Source organism: Myotis daubentonii, chromosome 12 (assembly GCF_963259705.1).
Source record: "Myotis daubentonii chromosome 12, mMyoDau2.1, whole genome shotgun sequence".
Taxonomy (NCBI): Eukaryota; Metazoa; Chordata; class Mammalia; order Chiroptera; family Vespertilionidae; genus Myotis; species Myotis daubentonii.
In genome coordinates, this window is record NC_081851.1 from 49,868,882 (window position 1) to 49,887,731 (window position 18,850).

The 18,850-nt window shown below is 51.3% G+C and overlaps 1 protein-coding gene across 3 annotated transcripts in view; it reads right to left on the reverse strand.

The window, feature by feature from the left end:
- Positions 1–18,850, reverse strand: part of SPTBN1 (spectrin beta, non-erythrocytic 1) — a 178,679-nt gene that overhangs the window by 14,059 nt on the left and 145,770 nt on the right. For 2 of the 3 annotated variants that reach the window (XM_059659810.1, XM_059659811.1), the window contains 11 exons: positions 16,172–16,262; positions 11,786–11,932; positions 10,583–10,846; positions 9,436–9,660; positions 8,456–8,545; positions 8,003–8,284; positions 6,517–6,647; positions 5,113–5,317; positions 4,362–4,736; positions 2,022–2,266; positions 701–839 (listed from right to left, as the gene is read on the reverse strand). In XM_059659810.1, the coding sequence (XP_059515793.1) occupies positions 701–839; positions 2,022–2,266; positions 4,362–4,736; positions 5,113–5,317; positions 6,517–6,647; positions 8,003–8,284; positions 8,456–8,545; positions 9,436–9,660; positions 10,583–10,846; positions 11,786–11,932; positions 16,172–16,262 (2,194 nt within the window). Of the gene's footprint in view, positions 1–700; positions 840–1,520; positions 1,573–2,021; positions 2,267–4,361; positions 4,737–5,112; positions 5,318–6,516; positions 6,648–8,002; positions 8,285–8,455; positions 8,546–9,435; positions 9,661–10,582; positions 10,847–11,785; positions 11,933–16,171; positions 16,263–18,850 lie in introns of those variants that run through there. The other variant, XM_059659812.1, reaches the window with a different exon arrangement.

Sequence of the window (18,850 nt, forward strand, 5' to 3'; positions counted from 1 at the left end):
ACCACACCCTCCTGGTTTCCCCTTGACAGGCCACTCCACACACGAAAACACACTTTCTGTCAAAACCATCACTGAGCCAGGAAACCCCTGGGAGAGCAGAGGCAGCAGGAGGGTGGAGAGCCAGGCCTGCTCCCCTGAGCGAGCGGCTTTGTGCCGAGGCCAGCTCTGCACCGAGTCCCTCCAGCCCGGGGGCTTCCTAGGCAAACACTTTGGAGGGAGAGAGGGACAGCAAGGGGCCGAGCCCTGACCTCTCCGGGAACTTCCAGGCCCCTGAAGGGGCCACACACAGACCAACCGGCTACCTCTGTACTACCGTTACCCTAACTGGAAGTAGCAACCGCCATGAGGAGCAAAGGGATCGAGGGCACATGCGAGGGTGAAGGGGTCACCCGGGGAGAGTACTGATGAAGCTGAGAGAGGCTGAAACCTCAACCTGGGGCCCTCAAACACTGTCTGCTGGGCCTCGGATTTGGAGTTCCTGGCTCTGCCCACAGCCTGAGTAATTGTTTTCTACACACACAGGAAAGAAGCAAGAAGTTCTGAAATATATGTAAGTATGTGCATACGTATATATAAATGTACATACGCATTTTTCTCTGTGGATACATACACACACGTACATACATACTCACAAAATAAAGTCATTGTACATCTTAACTCAGCTGCAGTCACGCTGGGACCCCGGAACAGGGCACCCTACCTCCTCAGATGCATAGTGCTTTCTCGCCAACAGGGATTTCCCAAGTTCAATGCAGGTTGTGAAACTGTCGTTGCGAGCATCAATTTCAGCCTTGATACCTTGATGATTATTCATCAATAGTTCAACAGATGACACATCCCTAAAATGGGACAAATAATACCCCCGTTAGGAGATCAAGCTTTCCAAATAAATGGGTTGGTTTCAAAACACGTAATTAATTAGAAGGAAACTGCTTGACGGCACGATTTACCTGGAAGGTCTGAGTCACAGTCTGAGTCACAGGAGCTAAAGGGCGATGACAGTATAATTCAGGACCAGCTAAGTGTGCTCTCATTTGTGTGTGTGTGTGTGTGCGCGCGTGTGTGTGTGTGCGTGCGTGTGTGCGCGCGCGCCTGAGCAATTCACAATGGCTGCCAGGCAGATGCTGGAAAAACCACTGGGTTTCTGTTCGAACTTACTGTGAAATGCAATTCAGACTCTTCAAGAAGGTACAGAAGCATTAGGGTGTGTCCCCAATCGTACCCCAGTGAGTTAGCTGCCAAAGGTTCAGCACATGTGTGTTCAAAAGAGCAGCTGGTATCTCCCTCCTTCTCTGGACACGGAGACACACAGAGTGGGACCAGCTCAGAAACCAATGGCTGGTGGAGCCGAGAGCTTCTCATGAGCCAGAACCTAAGCCTGGGAGTCTGATCTAGGAAATACAGTATATACATTATATGTGCAATGCATATATTTTACATCCACGAACACATTATATTCCATGTACTTCTTCTCTTGGGACGTGGCTCATTGCTCAGTGAGGTGGGGGCTGGAGCTGATGGGGGTGAACTGGAAGCTATGTGCCTGCTTGTTCATCTATGAGCTTCTCTTCACTGCTTTGCATGAGATAGCCAAAGGGAAGACACAGAACAAGTATTAATCATCGTACACCATGGGGGCAGATGCAGGGTTAAGAGACTCCTCCAGCAATTGTCTATGAAAGGGACAGAGTGGTTTTGAATCTAACGGACAGATAAAGAACTCAGAAAAGCCCCCTCATGTCAATGACGAGGCAGAGCTAGTCACGCCCAAGGGCAGGAGAGCCTGGGTGGGTGTGGAACGTGGGGGCAGGTGGAGGGAGAAACGGGGCGGGCCCGCCAGCGCTGGGCCCCTCACTCCCCGGCCAGTGTGTGCAGGAGGCAGCGCGGCTCCCCCGACACGCCTCCCCACCCTGCTCCGGCCTCGAAGCGTCAGGCCAGGCCCCAGCTCTCTTGGAAGATCCCATCCACACACTGCCCGGGGCCACTCGCTGGATTTCCTGCCCAGGGAGCTGGCGTGTTACCTGGGCTTCTCCTGGGCCTCGATCTGCCGGATGACATCCTCCATCCACAGCATGAGGTCCCGCACCATGCTGAAGAAGCGGAACTTGTCCCCCGTGTCCACCAGCCGCACCCGGCGGCCCTCACAGGAGTCCAGCAGGGCCTTCCAGGCCTCCAGGACCTCGTTCTCCCGCTTCTGGATGTCATCGGCCTTGTCGCCCGCGTAGGCTGCCTGCAGGCGGGCCGCGTCCTCCTGCAGCTGCCTCACCTGCAGAGTGGCGGGGGGACAGCCGGGTCAGAGGCCGGGCCTTGGCTCCATCACCCCACACCTCCTTCACACGTGCGCCCCCCACTCTTCTGTTTACACACCAAGTCACAATGGGTCCCCCGACCCGAGACGCTCACAATTTCATCAGGGAGATCCGTCACCAACCCCAAGGGCACTAGAAATGTACTGAAGGACAATATTAAGTTCTGCGTAAACGATGGAACAAATGAAAGGCTACAGCACGGTCCCCCGGAGGTGGCCAGGGACGTAAGGATGATGCAGAAAACACTCGTCTTCAGGGTAAAGACGATGTTTTTATCAACGGAAAGTGCCAGGAAGAGCGCTTTGAGAACAACTTTTTCCATGGCTGTTTGATGTTGCTGAAAACAATCTATGTGTCATCTCTAAGAGCTCGCACAACGGGACCGTTCAACTTGAAAAACATAAAAATGCAGCATCTAATGTAGTTGAAAAAAAACAACAGACGAATGTCAAAGAAGGTAGAATTTTAACTAGGCACATTTCAAAACTTAAATGTCAAAAATCTTTGCAAAAACAGGAAACGCCAATGGGCCTTATAAAAAGAGGCCACACAGAGATACTGTACTTTGTTATCTCTTAGTTCAAGTTGGGTGATTTAACCCTAGTGAGCTAGTTCCCCACCGACAGGACAACGGCCACAGCCCCTACAGGAGGCGAATGGCGGCAGCAGCAGCAGGGTTAGAAAAGCAACTTTGATTCTAGGTCCTCACTTAGGGGACCTTACCCTACACATTCTTGCACACTTAGGAAATGAAATGCACATAGGGTTATTTACTGTAGTGTTGCCTGCAAAAGCAAAACGACTGGGAATACAGTCCACGCACCGGTTAATGCACGAGGGCCCTTCCGCACAAGAGGGCCAGACACAGCCATGAAAACACCAGGGGGGCTCTGGCACGCAGCCAGCGCACAGTGGGCCCTTTTACATTCTGCATGACGCAGACCCCAGGCCACTCCATGTGTCTCTTTAAGCATTCCCTCAACACATTCCACCCCCGTGGAGGCAAAGCCGCAGCACTTCTGCCGGGAGCCTCAGCTGTGACCCCCTCTGCTTCTAGAAGGGGGCGAATCAAGGGCAAGTGAGACAAAGGCAGTGAAGGTGGTCCCTCCACAGAGCAAACCCCAGGGCCCACAAGAGAACGGTAAGGCAGATGTGCCAGACAGGGTCGGCCCACGCTGAACCTGGCTGCCTGTCTTATAAATAAGGATGCCCCGGCACGCAGCCATGCCCTGTATTTCCACTGTCGGTAGCTGCTTAATGCTGCAACGGCAGAGCTGGGTAGCCGCGACAGGAACGGTATGTCCCGCAAAGCTGAAAAGATTTACTATCTTGGGTTCTACAGAAGTTTGCCAGCCCCTACACTATACGATCAATGTGCTCTTAATAGACAAGAACAAAACCCCCAATAGACTGAGGGCTGGTATCTACAATAAAACTGACTTCTTCTCTAGGACCATGAAATCTGGGGGGAGGAGGGAAGGATACAACTTATTTTCCACCTAAAAGACTGAACAAGAAACTGCAGAGACGAGGGAGCGATCCAGAGTGAGTTTCCTACAGACTCGGACTGTTACATGGTGATCGCTGAGTCAAGCACCTTTGAACCAGAGTCTTAGTGTTAGCATTTCGCACTGGGGAAGACACCGGGCATATGACAAGGTCAGAACCTGGTTTTCCTTCTTCGTGTCAATTAACGCAGACCCTGGTTGATGGAAAATAATACGGTATTCTTTTGGAAACGATTCTGGATAGATATGCTAACATGATACAAATTCTTGTTGAGAAGGTCTATTACTTGCAAATGTTTTGTGTGTGCATCTGGCTTATTTTAATCACGAGGATGTGCCTCTAAACAAGGTCTGCAGATGCAGCAAATGTACAACTTTCGGACTGGTGAGTTCTCCCAAATAAATGGAGCGTTTTCATATGCGTGCGTGCATTTAACTTAGGCCACTCTTTGAGGCATGTTTTGGAGTCAAGGAACAGCGAGAGATTCCCAGAGATGCTCTGGAAAGAGAAACGCCCCGCCCCCCGGAAGGCTCCGCCACCCACCTGAGTGCCCAGGGCCTGGATGTCGTGCTCGAACGTGGTGTGCATTCTCTGCAAGGTCTCCACCGTGTTCTGGTCTCTCCCCAGCTCCTCAGGGAGTTTCTTGTGCTTGTCCTGTATGCGCCCAAAGATCTCCTTGGCGTCGTGGTAAAACTTGTGCAGTTCGTAGGAGGCAGCGAGGATCTGGGTTCGTGTGTCAATGAGCTCCAGCAGGTCGGCCCAGGCTTCGTTGAGCCCGTCCTTCCACTCGGCGATGGTGGCGGCGTCCGAGTGGCCCGAGTTGATGAGCTCGTCTGCCATGTGATTGACGGTGTCCACGCGCTCCTGCCCAATGTTCCCCGTGTCCCGAGCGAACTCCCGGAACCGTTCCTGCAGCATCTGAAACGGAGATGAGCGTAAAGAAATTAGTGAGACTATCACGGACATTTTACTTCTTGATGACACGAACGTCCTCTGGAAAGAAACAAGGAGTATGCATGACCTGGCGACAGGTCTTAGCTCTAGGACCTGTTATCAACCGGAATTCCTTCCCATTCATTCCCTGGAGCCCGAGTAAGGCACCGGCTCCATGTCCTTCTTCCACAGAAAGGGGCACAGAGAGGTCAAGCAACCAACTCAAAGTCGCCCAGTGACAAACACAGAGTGGAAATGAAATCCCATGACCTTGGCGTACAGGGCATTTTCTCTGCTCGCAGACGGCCAACCACACCCGTGGATCAGCGCCCACCCGCCCGTGCTCCGCCCCAGTACTTGCCGTGACGTGCTCGTAGTCCTGCCCCAGCTCGTGCGACCCTGCGACCACCTCCCTCTCCGCGATCCACTGCTCCAGGTCGTCCACCTCCCGGTTGAGCTGGAACAGCCTGTGCCTCTCGTCCAGCTTGCCTCTCCGCTCCTCCGCCAGGTCCTTCAGACCCGCGTACAGCTTATCCACTTTGGACTGCCTCATGCTGATGCGCTCACTGAAAGGGGGAAGGTGGTGGGGGAGAAGGACTTAAATGTCAAACTTCCTTGAGGCAGAAAACACATGGGGTGGGAAGGAAGCTCTGGTTAACCTATTTAGCCTAAAATATAAAACAACACTCTCAAGTTTGACTTCAACTCCAAGTAAAGAAGAGCCAACATGTAAACAAGACGTAATTAAGGCCCGAGGCCACCTGACGTGATGGAGGGAGAGACTCTAACTGTACTGTTGGCCCTGCAGGTCAGGATTTCCTCTGACGTTAAAAGTTAATGCAAAATCCAGGAGCCGCCCCACACTCTCAGGTACCATGCTGCCCAGGGACAGGTGGCACCCCTGAATGGCACACACCTGTACCTCTCTGGGCTGTGCGCTCTTCTTGGCCAGGAGGGCAGGCCCTGCCCTGCTGCTCCCCACGGGCCCTGGGTGAACTGCACCCACCTCTTCCTCTCTTTATCCCCAGAATGACTGTCTTATAACAGGAAAGCAGAGAGACGAGGCTTCTTGGTGCCTGTCCCTGGACGCTGGGAAGGCCACCTTCTGGGGATCTTGAGCATGAACACCCGAGAGACCCCCTCTCCAACCTGCCTTGGGTAACGCAGAAGGCCTAATCCTTTCCTGAGTCAGCTACAAACACAGAAAACCTAAAGTGACGGCCACTGGAGTTAACAAAGGAGCCTGGCGTAGAGCTGGGAGTGCCGCACGCACCTCTTCTATCTTCTTAATGCTAAGGCATTCGAGGACTTGAGGTGTGTGAGGCAGGAGGTGGTATCTTTTGGTTCTTCCCGGAGCCCTTTTACTTAACAGGTCCACTTCTATCTGCTAGCGACTACTAGTAATCACACTACCCCACTCCTCTCAGAACTAGAAATCACTTTCCTAGAATGACGACCTTTTCAACGCACCGGTAGGCACTTTGATAATGTATCTATGCAAATCACTCTGCACTTCTCACTCCAGTCACCAATGGTCTTTCAATAGGGGCCTGACCAGGAGATAGTTCACTGACGAGAACCGTTTCCTACCTAACAGCTCACCCTCCTACACAGCATAGGCCTACTGGTCTGTTATCAGGATGCTTCTCAAAGCTCTATGGTGCCAGTTACTCAGGTGAGCGCCAGCCGCAGCTTGGGCGCGGGTGAAGTAAGAGGCCCTCACTGGAGAGCGGGTAGCCCGGGCTCGCTGGACAGACGGCATCACCTTTCAGGATGGCTGTCGGCCACCAGGGCCCGGCTGGTCTTGGAGAGCTGGTGCACCGTCTCCGCGTAGTCCTCCACCGCCTGCTCCAGAATCTGGTGCTTCTTCAACATGGAAACGGCACTCTGCTCATCCTGCAGAGAGAGGCCACCGCCGTCCCCTCAGGCCCAACACCACCTTCACGGGGGCAGGATGCCACGCGGAGGGGCCAGAGGGAGACTTGGAGAAAGAGAAGCCCAGAAGCAAGACCTGGGCAGTGGAACACAGAAGCAGTTCAGGAGCGTCAACAGGGCTTGGCCGGCGTGGCTCCATGGCTGAGCGTCAACCCATGAACCAGGAGGTCGAGGTTAGATTCCCGGTCAGGGCACATGCCCTGGTTGTGGGCTTGATCCCCAGTGTGGGGTGTGCAGGAGGCAGCTGATCAATGATTCTCTCTCATCATTGATGTTTTCTATCTTTCTCCATTTTCCTTCCTCTCTGAAATCAATACAAATATATTTTTCTAAAGAAAGAACAAAAAAAGGAGTGTCAGCATGAACTAGACTAGTGGTCAAACTAGCAAACCACGGCTCGCGAGCCACATGTGGCTCTTTGGCCCCTTGAGTGTGGCTCTTCCACAAAATACCATGTGCAGGTGCACATGTACAGTGTGAAGTTGACTTAAAACTTTAAGTAAAGTTTACTAAGTTAATTTTAGGGAACGTTGTGGAGTGAAAGATGTAGTGTCGAGGATTGAGAAAGGTATGTTGAGATGGTTTGGACATATAGAGAGGATGAACGAAAGGAGATAGACGAAACAAGTATACAAGACGAGTGTGGATGGGAGAGTTGGAAGGGGTGGACCTCAGTGAACGTACCTCAATCAGATTGAGGATGTTTTTGGCAAAGGCCAGCTTAGGAGTACCCTAATTAACTTACTAACAATGTACCTACCTATATAGTTTAAGTTTAAAAAATTCGGCTCTCAAAAGAAATTTCAATCGTTGTACTGTTGATATTTGGCTCTGTTGACTGAGTTTGCCGACCACTGAACTAGACCGTGTGAAGGACGAACGTGAGGCAAGGGGATGACTGAGACCCTCTGAGCAGGAAGGAAGCCAGGCCCAGCCAGTGTGTGCTGAGGCTGACTCCTCACAGTGTCACAGACAAGCGGGCTCTCAGCATTCTGGAGCCTGGCAATGGTTGCAAATGGTCTTAGAAGTATAACGTGAATGTCATAAAACTTAGGTAACCCTGTAACTAAGCGTGTAAGAAGGGTTCTGGCAAATTTAAATTAAAAAACAAAACAAAAAAAAGATAGGTCGATCCATTGTTAACGACATGCCAGGATTCAGACAATAGAATCCCAGGCACCTTTATGCACCAGGGTGCCCCCTGACACTCAAAGGCAGCAATGAGATGTCCCACAAAGACATGGCCATCAGCAAGAGGCTCGGGGGAGAGCGGCCGGGTGCGTCCAGCTTCCTCCCTGGGGGCTGGACCCGCTCACCTTGGCCTTCTCCTCGGACATCATGTACAGCTCCTGCTCACTCATCCACGCCTCGGCCTCGGCCGCGTCGAAGTAGTACTGCTGGGCCCGCTGCGCCTCCTCCAGCCGCCGGTGCCGCTTCTCCGTCTCCTCGATGAGGAGGCCCCACAGCTGCCGCAGGTCGGCGAGCCTCTGCCGGATGGCCTCGGCGTTCAGGCTGCTGCTGTCGGTGACGATGCTCTGGCTCCTCTCGAAGATGTCGTCGATGCGAGGCTGGTGCCCCTGGATTTCCTTCTGGAGGGTCTGTGGGAGCAGGAACACACACCAGGGTTTGCTCAACAGCGACAGCGTGCCGTTTACGCCCAGCGGTGAGGGCCCCGGGGCACCCGCCACCCTACAGGCTCTCTCCCACGCTCCGCCTTCCAAAGGGAGCAGCATTTGCCAGATGGAGGGAACCCGAGCAGAAATGCTTACCTGGTTTTTCTTTATCAACAGCTGCACGGTCTGGAGGTTGTGGCCATGATCCGTGGATGTTGCCAGAGGCATCCTCTCTCCAACCCACAGCTGGAGAATTGTAAACAAGTGGTCAGGGCCGCGCAAAGAACAAATACTTGACGTGAGCAAGTACGGCAGGGAAGAGCAGGGAAGCGGGCGTGAGAGGAAGTGTGCTCGATCCTCCTGGAAGGCTGTGGAGGAGCCCGCCCTGCTCTGACACGGGGTGCGCACTGGCTCCCAAATCTTGCCCCATCCCCAATGCCCAATTTACTGAGTCCTCATGCTTAATTTTAATTTTTAAATTTTTTGCTCTTGCCCTGGCTGGTGTGCTAAATGGTTAGAGCGTCAGTCTGTGCACTGCAGGGTCCTGGGTTTGATTCCCGGTCAGGGTGCATATGTGGGTTGCAGGTTCATCCCTGGCCCCAGTTGGGGCATGTGTGGGAGGCAACCAATCGATGTGTCTCTCACTCTCTCTCTAAAAAGCAATGGGAAAAATATCCTCAGGTGAGGATTAAACAAAAAAATTACTGTTCTTGGGTCATTAAGATACTCAAACCTGGCCAGCATGGCTCAGTGGTTGAGTATCGACCTATGAACCAGAAGGTCATGGTTTGATTCCCAGTCAGGGCACATGCCCCAGTTGTGGGCTCGATCCCCACTGTGGGGTGTGCAGGAGGCAGCCAATCAACGATTCTCTCTCATCACTGATGTTTCTCTTTCCCTCTACCTTCCTCTGAAATCAATTAAAAAAAAAAAAAAAGACACTTGAGAATATCTTTATAAAAACCGGACAGAAAAATGGAGTTGCATTTCATGTGAGCAGGGAAAGGACCCTCAGAATGTACATGACGTCGGCCTTGAAAGCTCGGCTCAGCCCGAGCCCGCGGGGAGACCCACCAGGAGGCCGGCGCGCTGGCTCCAGAGGCCAGGCCCGGAGGCGCACAGGAGGGCGTACTCACGATCTCGTCCTCCACATCCCTGTTGAACTGGTGGATCTCCTTGGAGGCCAGCAGGTTCTGCTTCCGCTCACTCAGGGGCTCCAGCAGCTCCATGAACTTGGTCTGCACGGTGAGGCGCTTGCTGTCCACCTCGTCGGGGCTCTCCCCCTCCTGGCTCAGGGCCTGGGCCTGGCTCTGCAGCTCTTCGATCTCCTTCTTCCGCACCTCCATCTGGTTCTCCAGCATCTGAGGGCAGAAAACAGACCCCCTTTCAACCGGAGACGAGGGCAACTCGGACCGTCCTATGAAATGTTGGTTTGGGGCACTGGCCAAAAGGGAAGGTTGAGGAATATAAATGTATACAGCGGAGAGTCTAAAAAAGTGTTTCCAAACATGCGTGAAACTATCCATGGGCATTCCACTCTGTGGGCTGATGTAAAAGAAATAAATAAATAAAAAAAAATCCCTTTCTAGGATTTTGAAATTTGGAGAACATTTAAGTTTATCCAGGAAATGGGAGGAAAATAACAGGGAAAACAAAAGAATTAATTATGGGGCAAATGTCTTGCACCCTGAACCACTCGGATAACTGTCACATATATCTAGATGTTATATAGCAAAGTTTGCAAGCATGACTACCTTCCTTCATGTATTTATAAATTTACATTCAGTTCATGCAGAAATGAATATTTATTCAACTGTTAAACGGGGGGGCCATCCATCAACTAAAATGATGATGATAAAAAGAGTATTCCCGTGCACAAACACCCAATACTCCTACTGATGTTGTTTCTTTCCAGTTGGTTCTGGAAATGCCCCATATGCTATGGGAGCTAACACTGTGCTGGCTGAAAATCCCTTCACATAGGGCAGCGGTTCTCAACCTGTGGGTTGCGACCCCTTTGGTGGTCGAACGACCCTTTCACAGGGGTCGCCTAAGACCATCCTGCATATCAGGTATTTACATTACGATTCATAACAGTAGCAACATTACAGTTATGAAGTAGCAACGAAAATAATTTTATGGTTGGGTCACAACATGAGGAAACTATTTAAAGGGCCAGACGGTTGAGAACCACTGACATAGAGGCTGGATGGCTGTGGATGAGTGAGGACTATGGCAGTAAAACAGAAACAGTCCACGTAGGCGGTTGCCCTGCCCCCTCACCTGCTGCTTTTTCAGCAGGATGTTGACGCTGGTCAGGTCTTTGCCGTAGTCATCAGACTGAATCTGACTCTCCAGGCCGTGCAGCCACTTGTCCAGATCGGCGCAGCTCTGGGTGAAGAGCTCAGCCTTGTTGGCGTCAAAGAGCCGCTGGGCCTTCGTCTGGGTGGTGGATTCAAGGACTTCCCACATTTTATGTAAACCCGTGAGTTTCTCCTTCACCACGGCTTCTGTCTCGGGCTTTTCTGAAATGAGCTGCATTCCTTCCTAGAAAACGCAAACCACCGTGGTGATAAATAAATAGTTGGCTAAAGAACAAGTGTCACAGTGGAAAACGAACCTACGATGATTTGATCAGTGATTTACACACACACACACACACACACACACACACACACACACACACATCCTCACCCCCCGCCCCCCCCCCCCCCCCCCCGCCAAAACACACACATAGTCTTTTCCACATGAAGTTCCTACTTGATAAAACCGACGATGACCTAGTCGGGGCACCGGCTTTCATGAGAGACCAGCAGGAAATGATTATTGCACGTGGCAACTGTTTCAACTGGGGCAACGGGGCATGTCATGCTAATAACCTAAGACTTCAGCCCCTCCACACCACCCCCAGAAGACCATTACACGTTGTTTTAACTGTTCTGAGTCTGAAACAATTTTATAAAAAGTGTCAAGGAAGAGAAGGGAGGGTGGGGACCTTCACCACATTCACGTTCGGTTATGCTCTTGCAGCACAGAATCTCCCTGGGCTGAAAGAACACATTTCAAATTATTACAGTGATTAGAATACAGTACTCATACAAGAAAAATAGGGAAATTTAAAAATATGTAACATCTCTACATTCTGTGCGACTGGACTAATCGGTCTGTCCCGGTCCTATACATGGACGACGGCAAGGACACCCCTGTCCTGGGCTCACAGCCCCTCGTGGGCGGCAGACGAGATGCACAGCAGAACCTGCACACCCAGCACCCTCGGGAAGGCCCGGGCCCGCGCACCAGCCCGAGGGTTTCTGCTGGGCGCGAGTCAGGCACTGGACTTGGGGCGACGACGGACTGTGTCACTTTTGTATGTGGTCAAGTATGACTCAAATGTGCTGGGAAACGTGCTAAATGAAAAGGGGCTCATGTCCACCCAGTCCGTTTCCTCGCCGCGGAAACGGCAGCTCATCAGACACGTTAACTCACCTTCTCAATTTTGTCAAGCCATTCTTTGTTGGACGCGAGTTCTGCCATAAATGCTTGATGCTTTAACCATTTACTGTGCAGGTTTCTGGCTTCATCGTAAGACATGTCCTGGGCTGTAAGCATCTTTTCGTTGATCCAGAGCGACAGCTAGGAAAAGAGAGAAACGGAACAGGAAGGTTTCAGAGATTGGGATCACAGACAGCAGCCCTTCTCTGCCTGGAAGGCGTCGCGTTATGTTGTAGAGGCACGCTGTGCACGTTTCCGTGTCGAGAGACAGCCAAGCACTGGCGGTACAGCTGTGACCTGCCATGACAGGCAGCCCCACCGTACGGAGGCGGGGCCTGAGCCACGCTCCACACGCTGCCTCTAACAGTGAGTGCAGCAGCACCAGAGCTCTGAGCCAGCTGCCGACTGTTCAGCACTCCCAACCTTTTTCCCTTCCACATGAACGCCCGGCTACACCACGTTCACTGTCTTTCACTCCACTTGGTAGTTTGTTACTCTTTTAATTCTGTTATTAAAAAACAAAAATCCCTCCTCTCTTACTCCTCGCTCCCCTTCACGGATGTATTTATGGGAATGCCCCAAAGCTCACATAACTAGCTCCCCTACGGGCAAGGCAGCGCTGATGCCCTCTCAATGATGCCCTTTCCTTCACATGTGAGTCGCCTTCACCCCTTTCACTACAGCCACTACTTCTCTACAGGCCTTCTATTCAGACCAAGACCACTTCACCGGACTGGATTCTGAGGCCAACATGTCGACTTGGCCCTGGACTCTGGAAGCCTCACAGAGCCTGCCAGGTGCTGACAGATCTGAGAAGGGCGCTCTCTGCTGAGGCCCAGGCCGGGAGTCAGCCCAGCCCCAGGCCCCAGGCCCCAGGCCCTGGACACACTTCCCAATTCACCCGCTCCTCACTGCCTGCCTGCCGTCGGCCATGCCAGTGTCCTAACTCCTACCCCCCACACCGTGCGAGCCCAGGAAGAGCGTCTGTTTGCCCAGGTGGGAGGTACACAAAGGAATACAGCGCCAGCCCGGAAGCAGAGCAAACATCTTCAGGGACCGCACCCCTTCTCCTGCGTGACCGCCAGTAGCCCCCTCACACCTGTCCCTGCCACAACAGATCGGCTCTGAACGCCTTCACTACCCTCCCTCCGAAGGGTCAGAAATGGCATCTAGAGCCCACAGACACCCTCACAGGCTCAGGACTTCCAAGGCCATTTGCTTGTACTCTGGGCTGCTGCCGGGAAACGGCTTTCCCGTACATTTGCTTATATAGAAAGCCTGTTCTTTGGAAACGATGCCAAGGGGAGCAATGGGGGTCATAGGAGGACCCCTGGCTCTGAAGGGGCTGACCGCTGGGCACCATCTCTGCCTTTCTCAGGCTGCTCACCCACCCCGCGGGAGGGAGTGGGGAATGACAGCAAAACGTAGAGACCTGTGGTGTCACTCGTTACTGAGGGGAAAACCAGTAAATCTCATAGAGCCCTTTGTAAGCAAGGACCACAGATCTGTTGTTACACAACAATAGAGACACTACATTTCCTACTTTAAAAGAATTACCTACTTTCCAGTGATCTGAGCAGCTAAAATCTGAAATACTATGGCCGTTCAATCCAAGGGGAAAAGAGGTTAAAAGGAAACCAAACTGTGAAATTTCCCCCTGTATTTTGTGCGCGCACACACACACACACACACACACACACAGATATTAAACACAATAGAAGGCACTTACTTATCCAATGGGCCAAGGACATGCACATATTTTTGCTATTCATAACTACCTACCCAAGAGAGGTTTTTTTTGTGTGTGTGTTTTTTTTAAAGAGCTACATAAAACGCAGCGGCTTATAAACAAATTTGCTCTTTGCTGAACACGCCACCCTACAGATAAAGCCTCGTGCGAGACAGCACAGTGAGGCGGGTCTGTGGAACCTGCTGGTCATCTGCCCCCCTCAGCTCTCTGGGATCAGAGCTACAGCTATTATTTGTGGGCATTTACAAAGGTCATTTGAGAATACATTCATTCTCTGCAGAAAAAGAACACTGTGCAGACTGGAAAGGGACAGGAAAAAATGCTCTGATCACCACATTCAGCTAAAAGGGAAGCATGGAGCTTGCTATCCCTGTGCCACACCCGCCCAGTTACACCGTCCTCCTTAAAAAACACCTCCGTTCTCAGAAACTCTGGCTTAAAATGAGGCTGAAAGACAGAATGATACACATCACCCCTTGGCTTGTGCTTCAAACTCCAAGGGTTTTGAAACCCCCAAACCTGACCTAAATTCCACCACCACACGCACCCCCCAGCAGGCACTATGGCTGCACTAACGCAGTGCGACTCAAGGGAAGAAAAGACAAACCAGGAGACGGGGCAGAGCAGTTACAGGGAGACCTGCAAGGCCCTGCAGGACACACCAGCCCGTTGAGCCCTTCCTGCACACGTCTAGCACTGGGGGTAAGGAGCGGGCTCCTCGCAGCCAAGGATGCCCGTTCGAAACAAGTGTCAACAAAGATCCAAAGACTCACTAAGACTATCTGCTGTGACTGCACTGGGAGGGACTGTCACTTTATGTTGACTTTTCCTACACGTTTCTATTTATGAATCCACCCTTATGTAAATGGAAAAAAGGGGCTGGAAATTTCAAACAGGTTTCTCCCAAGGGTCCTTTTGGTCCTCTCAGCCTCCTGCCCATTTCCGGGCATTCACCTTCTCCAATTCAGCCCAGGTTTCACCAGGGTCAGGTCCATGAATTTTACTCACTAACTTGCCCTTTAAGCAAGAGCCTGGAATCCCATGGATCCCCCATCCTCCCTAAATACGGTCTGAGTTTCAAACGAATCATTGATGGAGGGAAGCACCAGGGCTGCGCAGGGACTTGCCGTCTGTGGAATGCACAGCCCAGGCCACACACAGCTCCTGATCCCGTTCACTCCCTCCAACGCGGAACGGCCACTTGCTTTCACCGCAGCACAGAGGGCAACGCCACACGGCCAGCTTCAGACCCCATTACTCTCCTCTGTGCAGTGTCCGGGGACATGAACGCCTCTTTAATGAGCAGTCTCCTCAAATGGATTATTAATGCTCCAGTCACTTGCAGAGGCAGGCGCTCCTGTCTTCAGCCTGCCTGGCTCCGGGCAAATTCCCCGGAGACCTAGATTCATCCACGTGGTGCTGAAGGCAGACAGACCCTAAACGGCGTCACTTAGGGACTTTCCTTCTTAAGGTTTAGCTGCTGGAGCACACTGCCAGGTTCACAGCAAGACAGCAGTGTAATGGACGTGAAAGCCTGCTCTCACACAACTGTTAGTAGAGCCGTGTGTCCTTTCACACACAGCCACACATTCACAGGGCAGGTGTTTGTGAGGATTTGAGCCACGTTGCTAGCATCCTACTTGACCCTGCTCCAACCCCCCCCCCCCCCCCCCACACACACACACTCCCCACCAGGTCCCTACAGCCTCACTTGGATATTCTTTATCCCATTCTTGCCTCTGGGGGAATTCAGTCTGAAAATCTAGAGGCCTGGGCCACACCACTGTCCTCTGGCCCCCAGAGAGAGATGACGTGGCCCTGAACGCACACACGTGAAGCCAGCAGAGGCGTCTCTCCAACCACGCCTGCGGGGAGATCGCACTTCGCTGGCTAACGGCTAACCGTACTTTTCCAAGTTTGTTTATGCGTGTACTCAGGGAGCACAAAGTAGTATAAGAGCCACAGATTAACACCACATGTTAAAACTCAGAGTTTGAAGTCAGGCTTATTGCTCTTGGCATATGAGACAGGAATCTAAGGAGGCTGAAAGATGGACATTTTAAGGTCTTAAGCGAGTAAGAAACTTGATATGTATCTTTTAAATCTCTGCTTCTTAACTGGGTAGCCAGTTCCCGTTCCTTCCTTCCAGCCCATTGGAAAGACTTGACATTGCTTTAAACAGTTAAAGTATTAATTAGGCTACAGACTATCCTAGAACATCGCTGTCTGGTATAAAGTTCTTAGGTGATGGAAACATTCTCCATCTGCGTTGTCCAGTATGGCAGCCACCAACCACAGGTGGCTACTGAGCACTCAAAATACTGCTGGAAGGTGGAAGAGCTGCACTCTTCATTTTATTTCATCTTAATTAACGTAAAATGAAACGTCCACATGTGGCTAGTGTCTGCTGCAATGGACAGCACAACTCTGGCCTATAATATTCCAGATTATAATAATCTAGTCACTCTAAGTGGTAAGTTGTAGCTGGAGAACTGACATGACCAGACTGCCCACCTGAAAATCATGTGATATGAATTTCTGGCCTCTGCTTTATTTCAGGGGCTCTTCTGCCAAATTGCTGGCTGGCTCTTGCTAGAAACCAGGAAGGGAGAGGTGAGAGGGAGACGTACCTCCTGACAATCTTGCAGGAATTTCTGAAGATCCCTGTTGTCCTTCAGTCTCATCAGAAGCTCACTGGCTGCCTCTCGATTCTTCCTATGTCTGTTATAATGATAATAAGAACATTTAAAAAAAAATAATTAGAGAATTTGGAAACACAGACTTCACAATTCGATCTCTCCCCTGGGTCTGTGTGCTGCAAACAGTTTGCTTACAGTTCTCAATTCTGCCAAGGAGACAAGATAAACAAGAGCTCTCAGCATCCTCCAGATGAGTGCGTCATGGGGCAAAAGAGAGCAAAACACCTGTCTAAGCCACACAACAGGCCAAGGACGCAGTCAAATGAGCCGTACAAACCTGGTGCCTCCTCATCTAGTGCTGGGGGAAGGACTCTAAGCTCGCAGGTGTGCAAACCCCCATTGTAGGCACCGTGATCGGGTGACGGGGCATGAACATGGCTAAGAAAATGTTGATGGGGAGGTCTGAGTTTTTCACTCTGATTCTCAAAGCAATTTCTTGCTTATGTGCCTGGGCAAGGTCTCTCCCCCGACCCCGCCAGTCCCCGTGGCAGGGCTGGGAGAGAACACAAACTCTGCTTCTCCACAATGACACAGAAGAGCAGCTCGGACAGCACTTGCTGCTGACTTTTTTTTTTAATGATATATTTTTATTGATTTCAGAGAGGAAGGGAGAGATAGAAACATCAATGATGAGAAAGAATCATTGATTGGCTGCCTCCTGCACGCCCCCTACTAGGGATCGAACCTGCAACCAGGGCATGTGCCCTGATAGGGAATCGAACCATGACCTCCTGGTTCATAGGTCGATGCTCAACCACTGAGCCACCCCGGCCAAGCTGCTGACTTTTAAAGAGCCCTCCTCAAGGAGGAGCAAGAAAGATCTAGCAATGCCATGTGATAGCAATGCTATGTGATAGCAATGCCATGTGATAGCACTGCCACGCACCACATGTGCTGGCAAAACAAGTGGCAGCAGCAGCACTGCAGCCATTATCTACCTGGGGAACCAAAGGAAAGCCCTCTGCTCCCACAGGCGCCAGTGACTGCAGAACGACAGGATAACGTGAATGGAGATAAACCGTCAGGTATGTGCCAGCCACATACAATGACTCTAAATTTCTTTAGTTGAAAGGGGTTCCACGCTTGAGGAAAACAAATCTTAACATACCTATACCTCTTAGGCAAAATGCGAGAATAGAAAAATATTCCTTCTATAATGCTAAATGGAAAGAGCTCATGCATAATTCAACGACATAAAACTCTACGGCACAATTAGAAGGTGAAAACTGAAATGGCATGTGCTAGGGATGAAATTAAAGATAGTAGTCCCCCCGCCCCAATTTTAGACATTCTGTTGTTTCTATAACAACAATAAATAAAGGCCAATCCCCTTTACTTCATTGCTATCCTTTGTCCGAGACCAAAAGTTACAAATAACTTTTCTAATGTTGTTGGTGAATTTGGGCTAAAGTTGTCTAAAAATGTGGGAGGGGAAGGAATGCCAAGAAAAGCTCTTCAAGTGCCCCACCCTCTGGTCCCAGTCACTATTTGCGGGAGGTTTTAAGATTTGCTTTTATGAAGAAAGCAAATTTCTTAGAAGGAGGTGATCTGAGTTGGAGTTAGTCAAAGCCCTTGAATGAAGGGCCTTGTCACTCCCTTCCTCGGCATCTCACAAAGTTCTACAGCTGCAAGAAGAACCTATATTGGCAGTTACAACAGGACACGGGCTTACAAACAACTTCAAACACTGTCTGAGAAGAGTCACTAAGAGAGAAATACAACCAGGCAGAATCCTGAATGCACTTCTGAGATAATCAGATCTCGGGTGTGCCCAGCAGCTGTGTGCCCAGGCAATCTTTCTCTTACAGTGGGACCACGAGGGAGGTAAAGCTAGATGGTGACTTGGGGCCCCGGGTCCACATGACACAGAGCTACTGGGAGGGCGGGAGGATGGCCTCTGAGTGATGTGCTCAGCAGACTGAAAGCAGCGATGCAGGCGGCTGAGATGCTGCTGACTCAGAACACCCTCGAGAGAAGTGCACGTGGCCTGTTTACTAGTGGCGACCGAAATCGTTCATGACGCGAAACTCAGGAAGGTCTTTCAAAGCTGGGTCGTGGATTTAATTATAGGGAAGGATCGTCTATAAAACTTGGCCGTAGTTTCCCACAGACCTAAGAGCACTCTTTGTTTGGGGGCAAGGTTAAATCTCTGGCTTGATTTCCATCTCTCACCCCATCACAAGACCCAGAGGCTCCCTCATCACATGAGGCAGCTGCGGGGTTAAACTCAGGTTCTTGGGAAAAGCACAGAACCCGGTGCCTGGGTCACATGGGCTGGGGACTTCCAGCTTTTTCCCATGTGAGACGGGGCCTGGCTCAGTGGAGCTGGACGCTGGTCCTGGCTCTCCCAGGATTTCCCCGTGGCTGGAATTTCCATCAGAGCCAGGAAGCGGCGGGGCAGGCTGGGACAGCAGGCTCGGTCCCACCGTCATACCGAGCCCCACCCCCATCTGTTAAGAGCCAGTGTCTTTGTTCTAGAACTTTCTCATTTTAACAAACTCGGTGGTAATTGACCAGCTCTCTGGAATGTAAGCACATGATAATGACTGTGCACTCTAGACTGGCTTCATGGGAGCCTCAGAATGTTTCTGGGCAGGGGATCAGAACCCC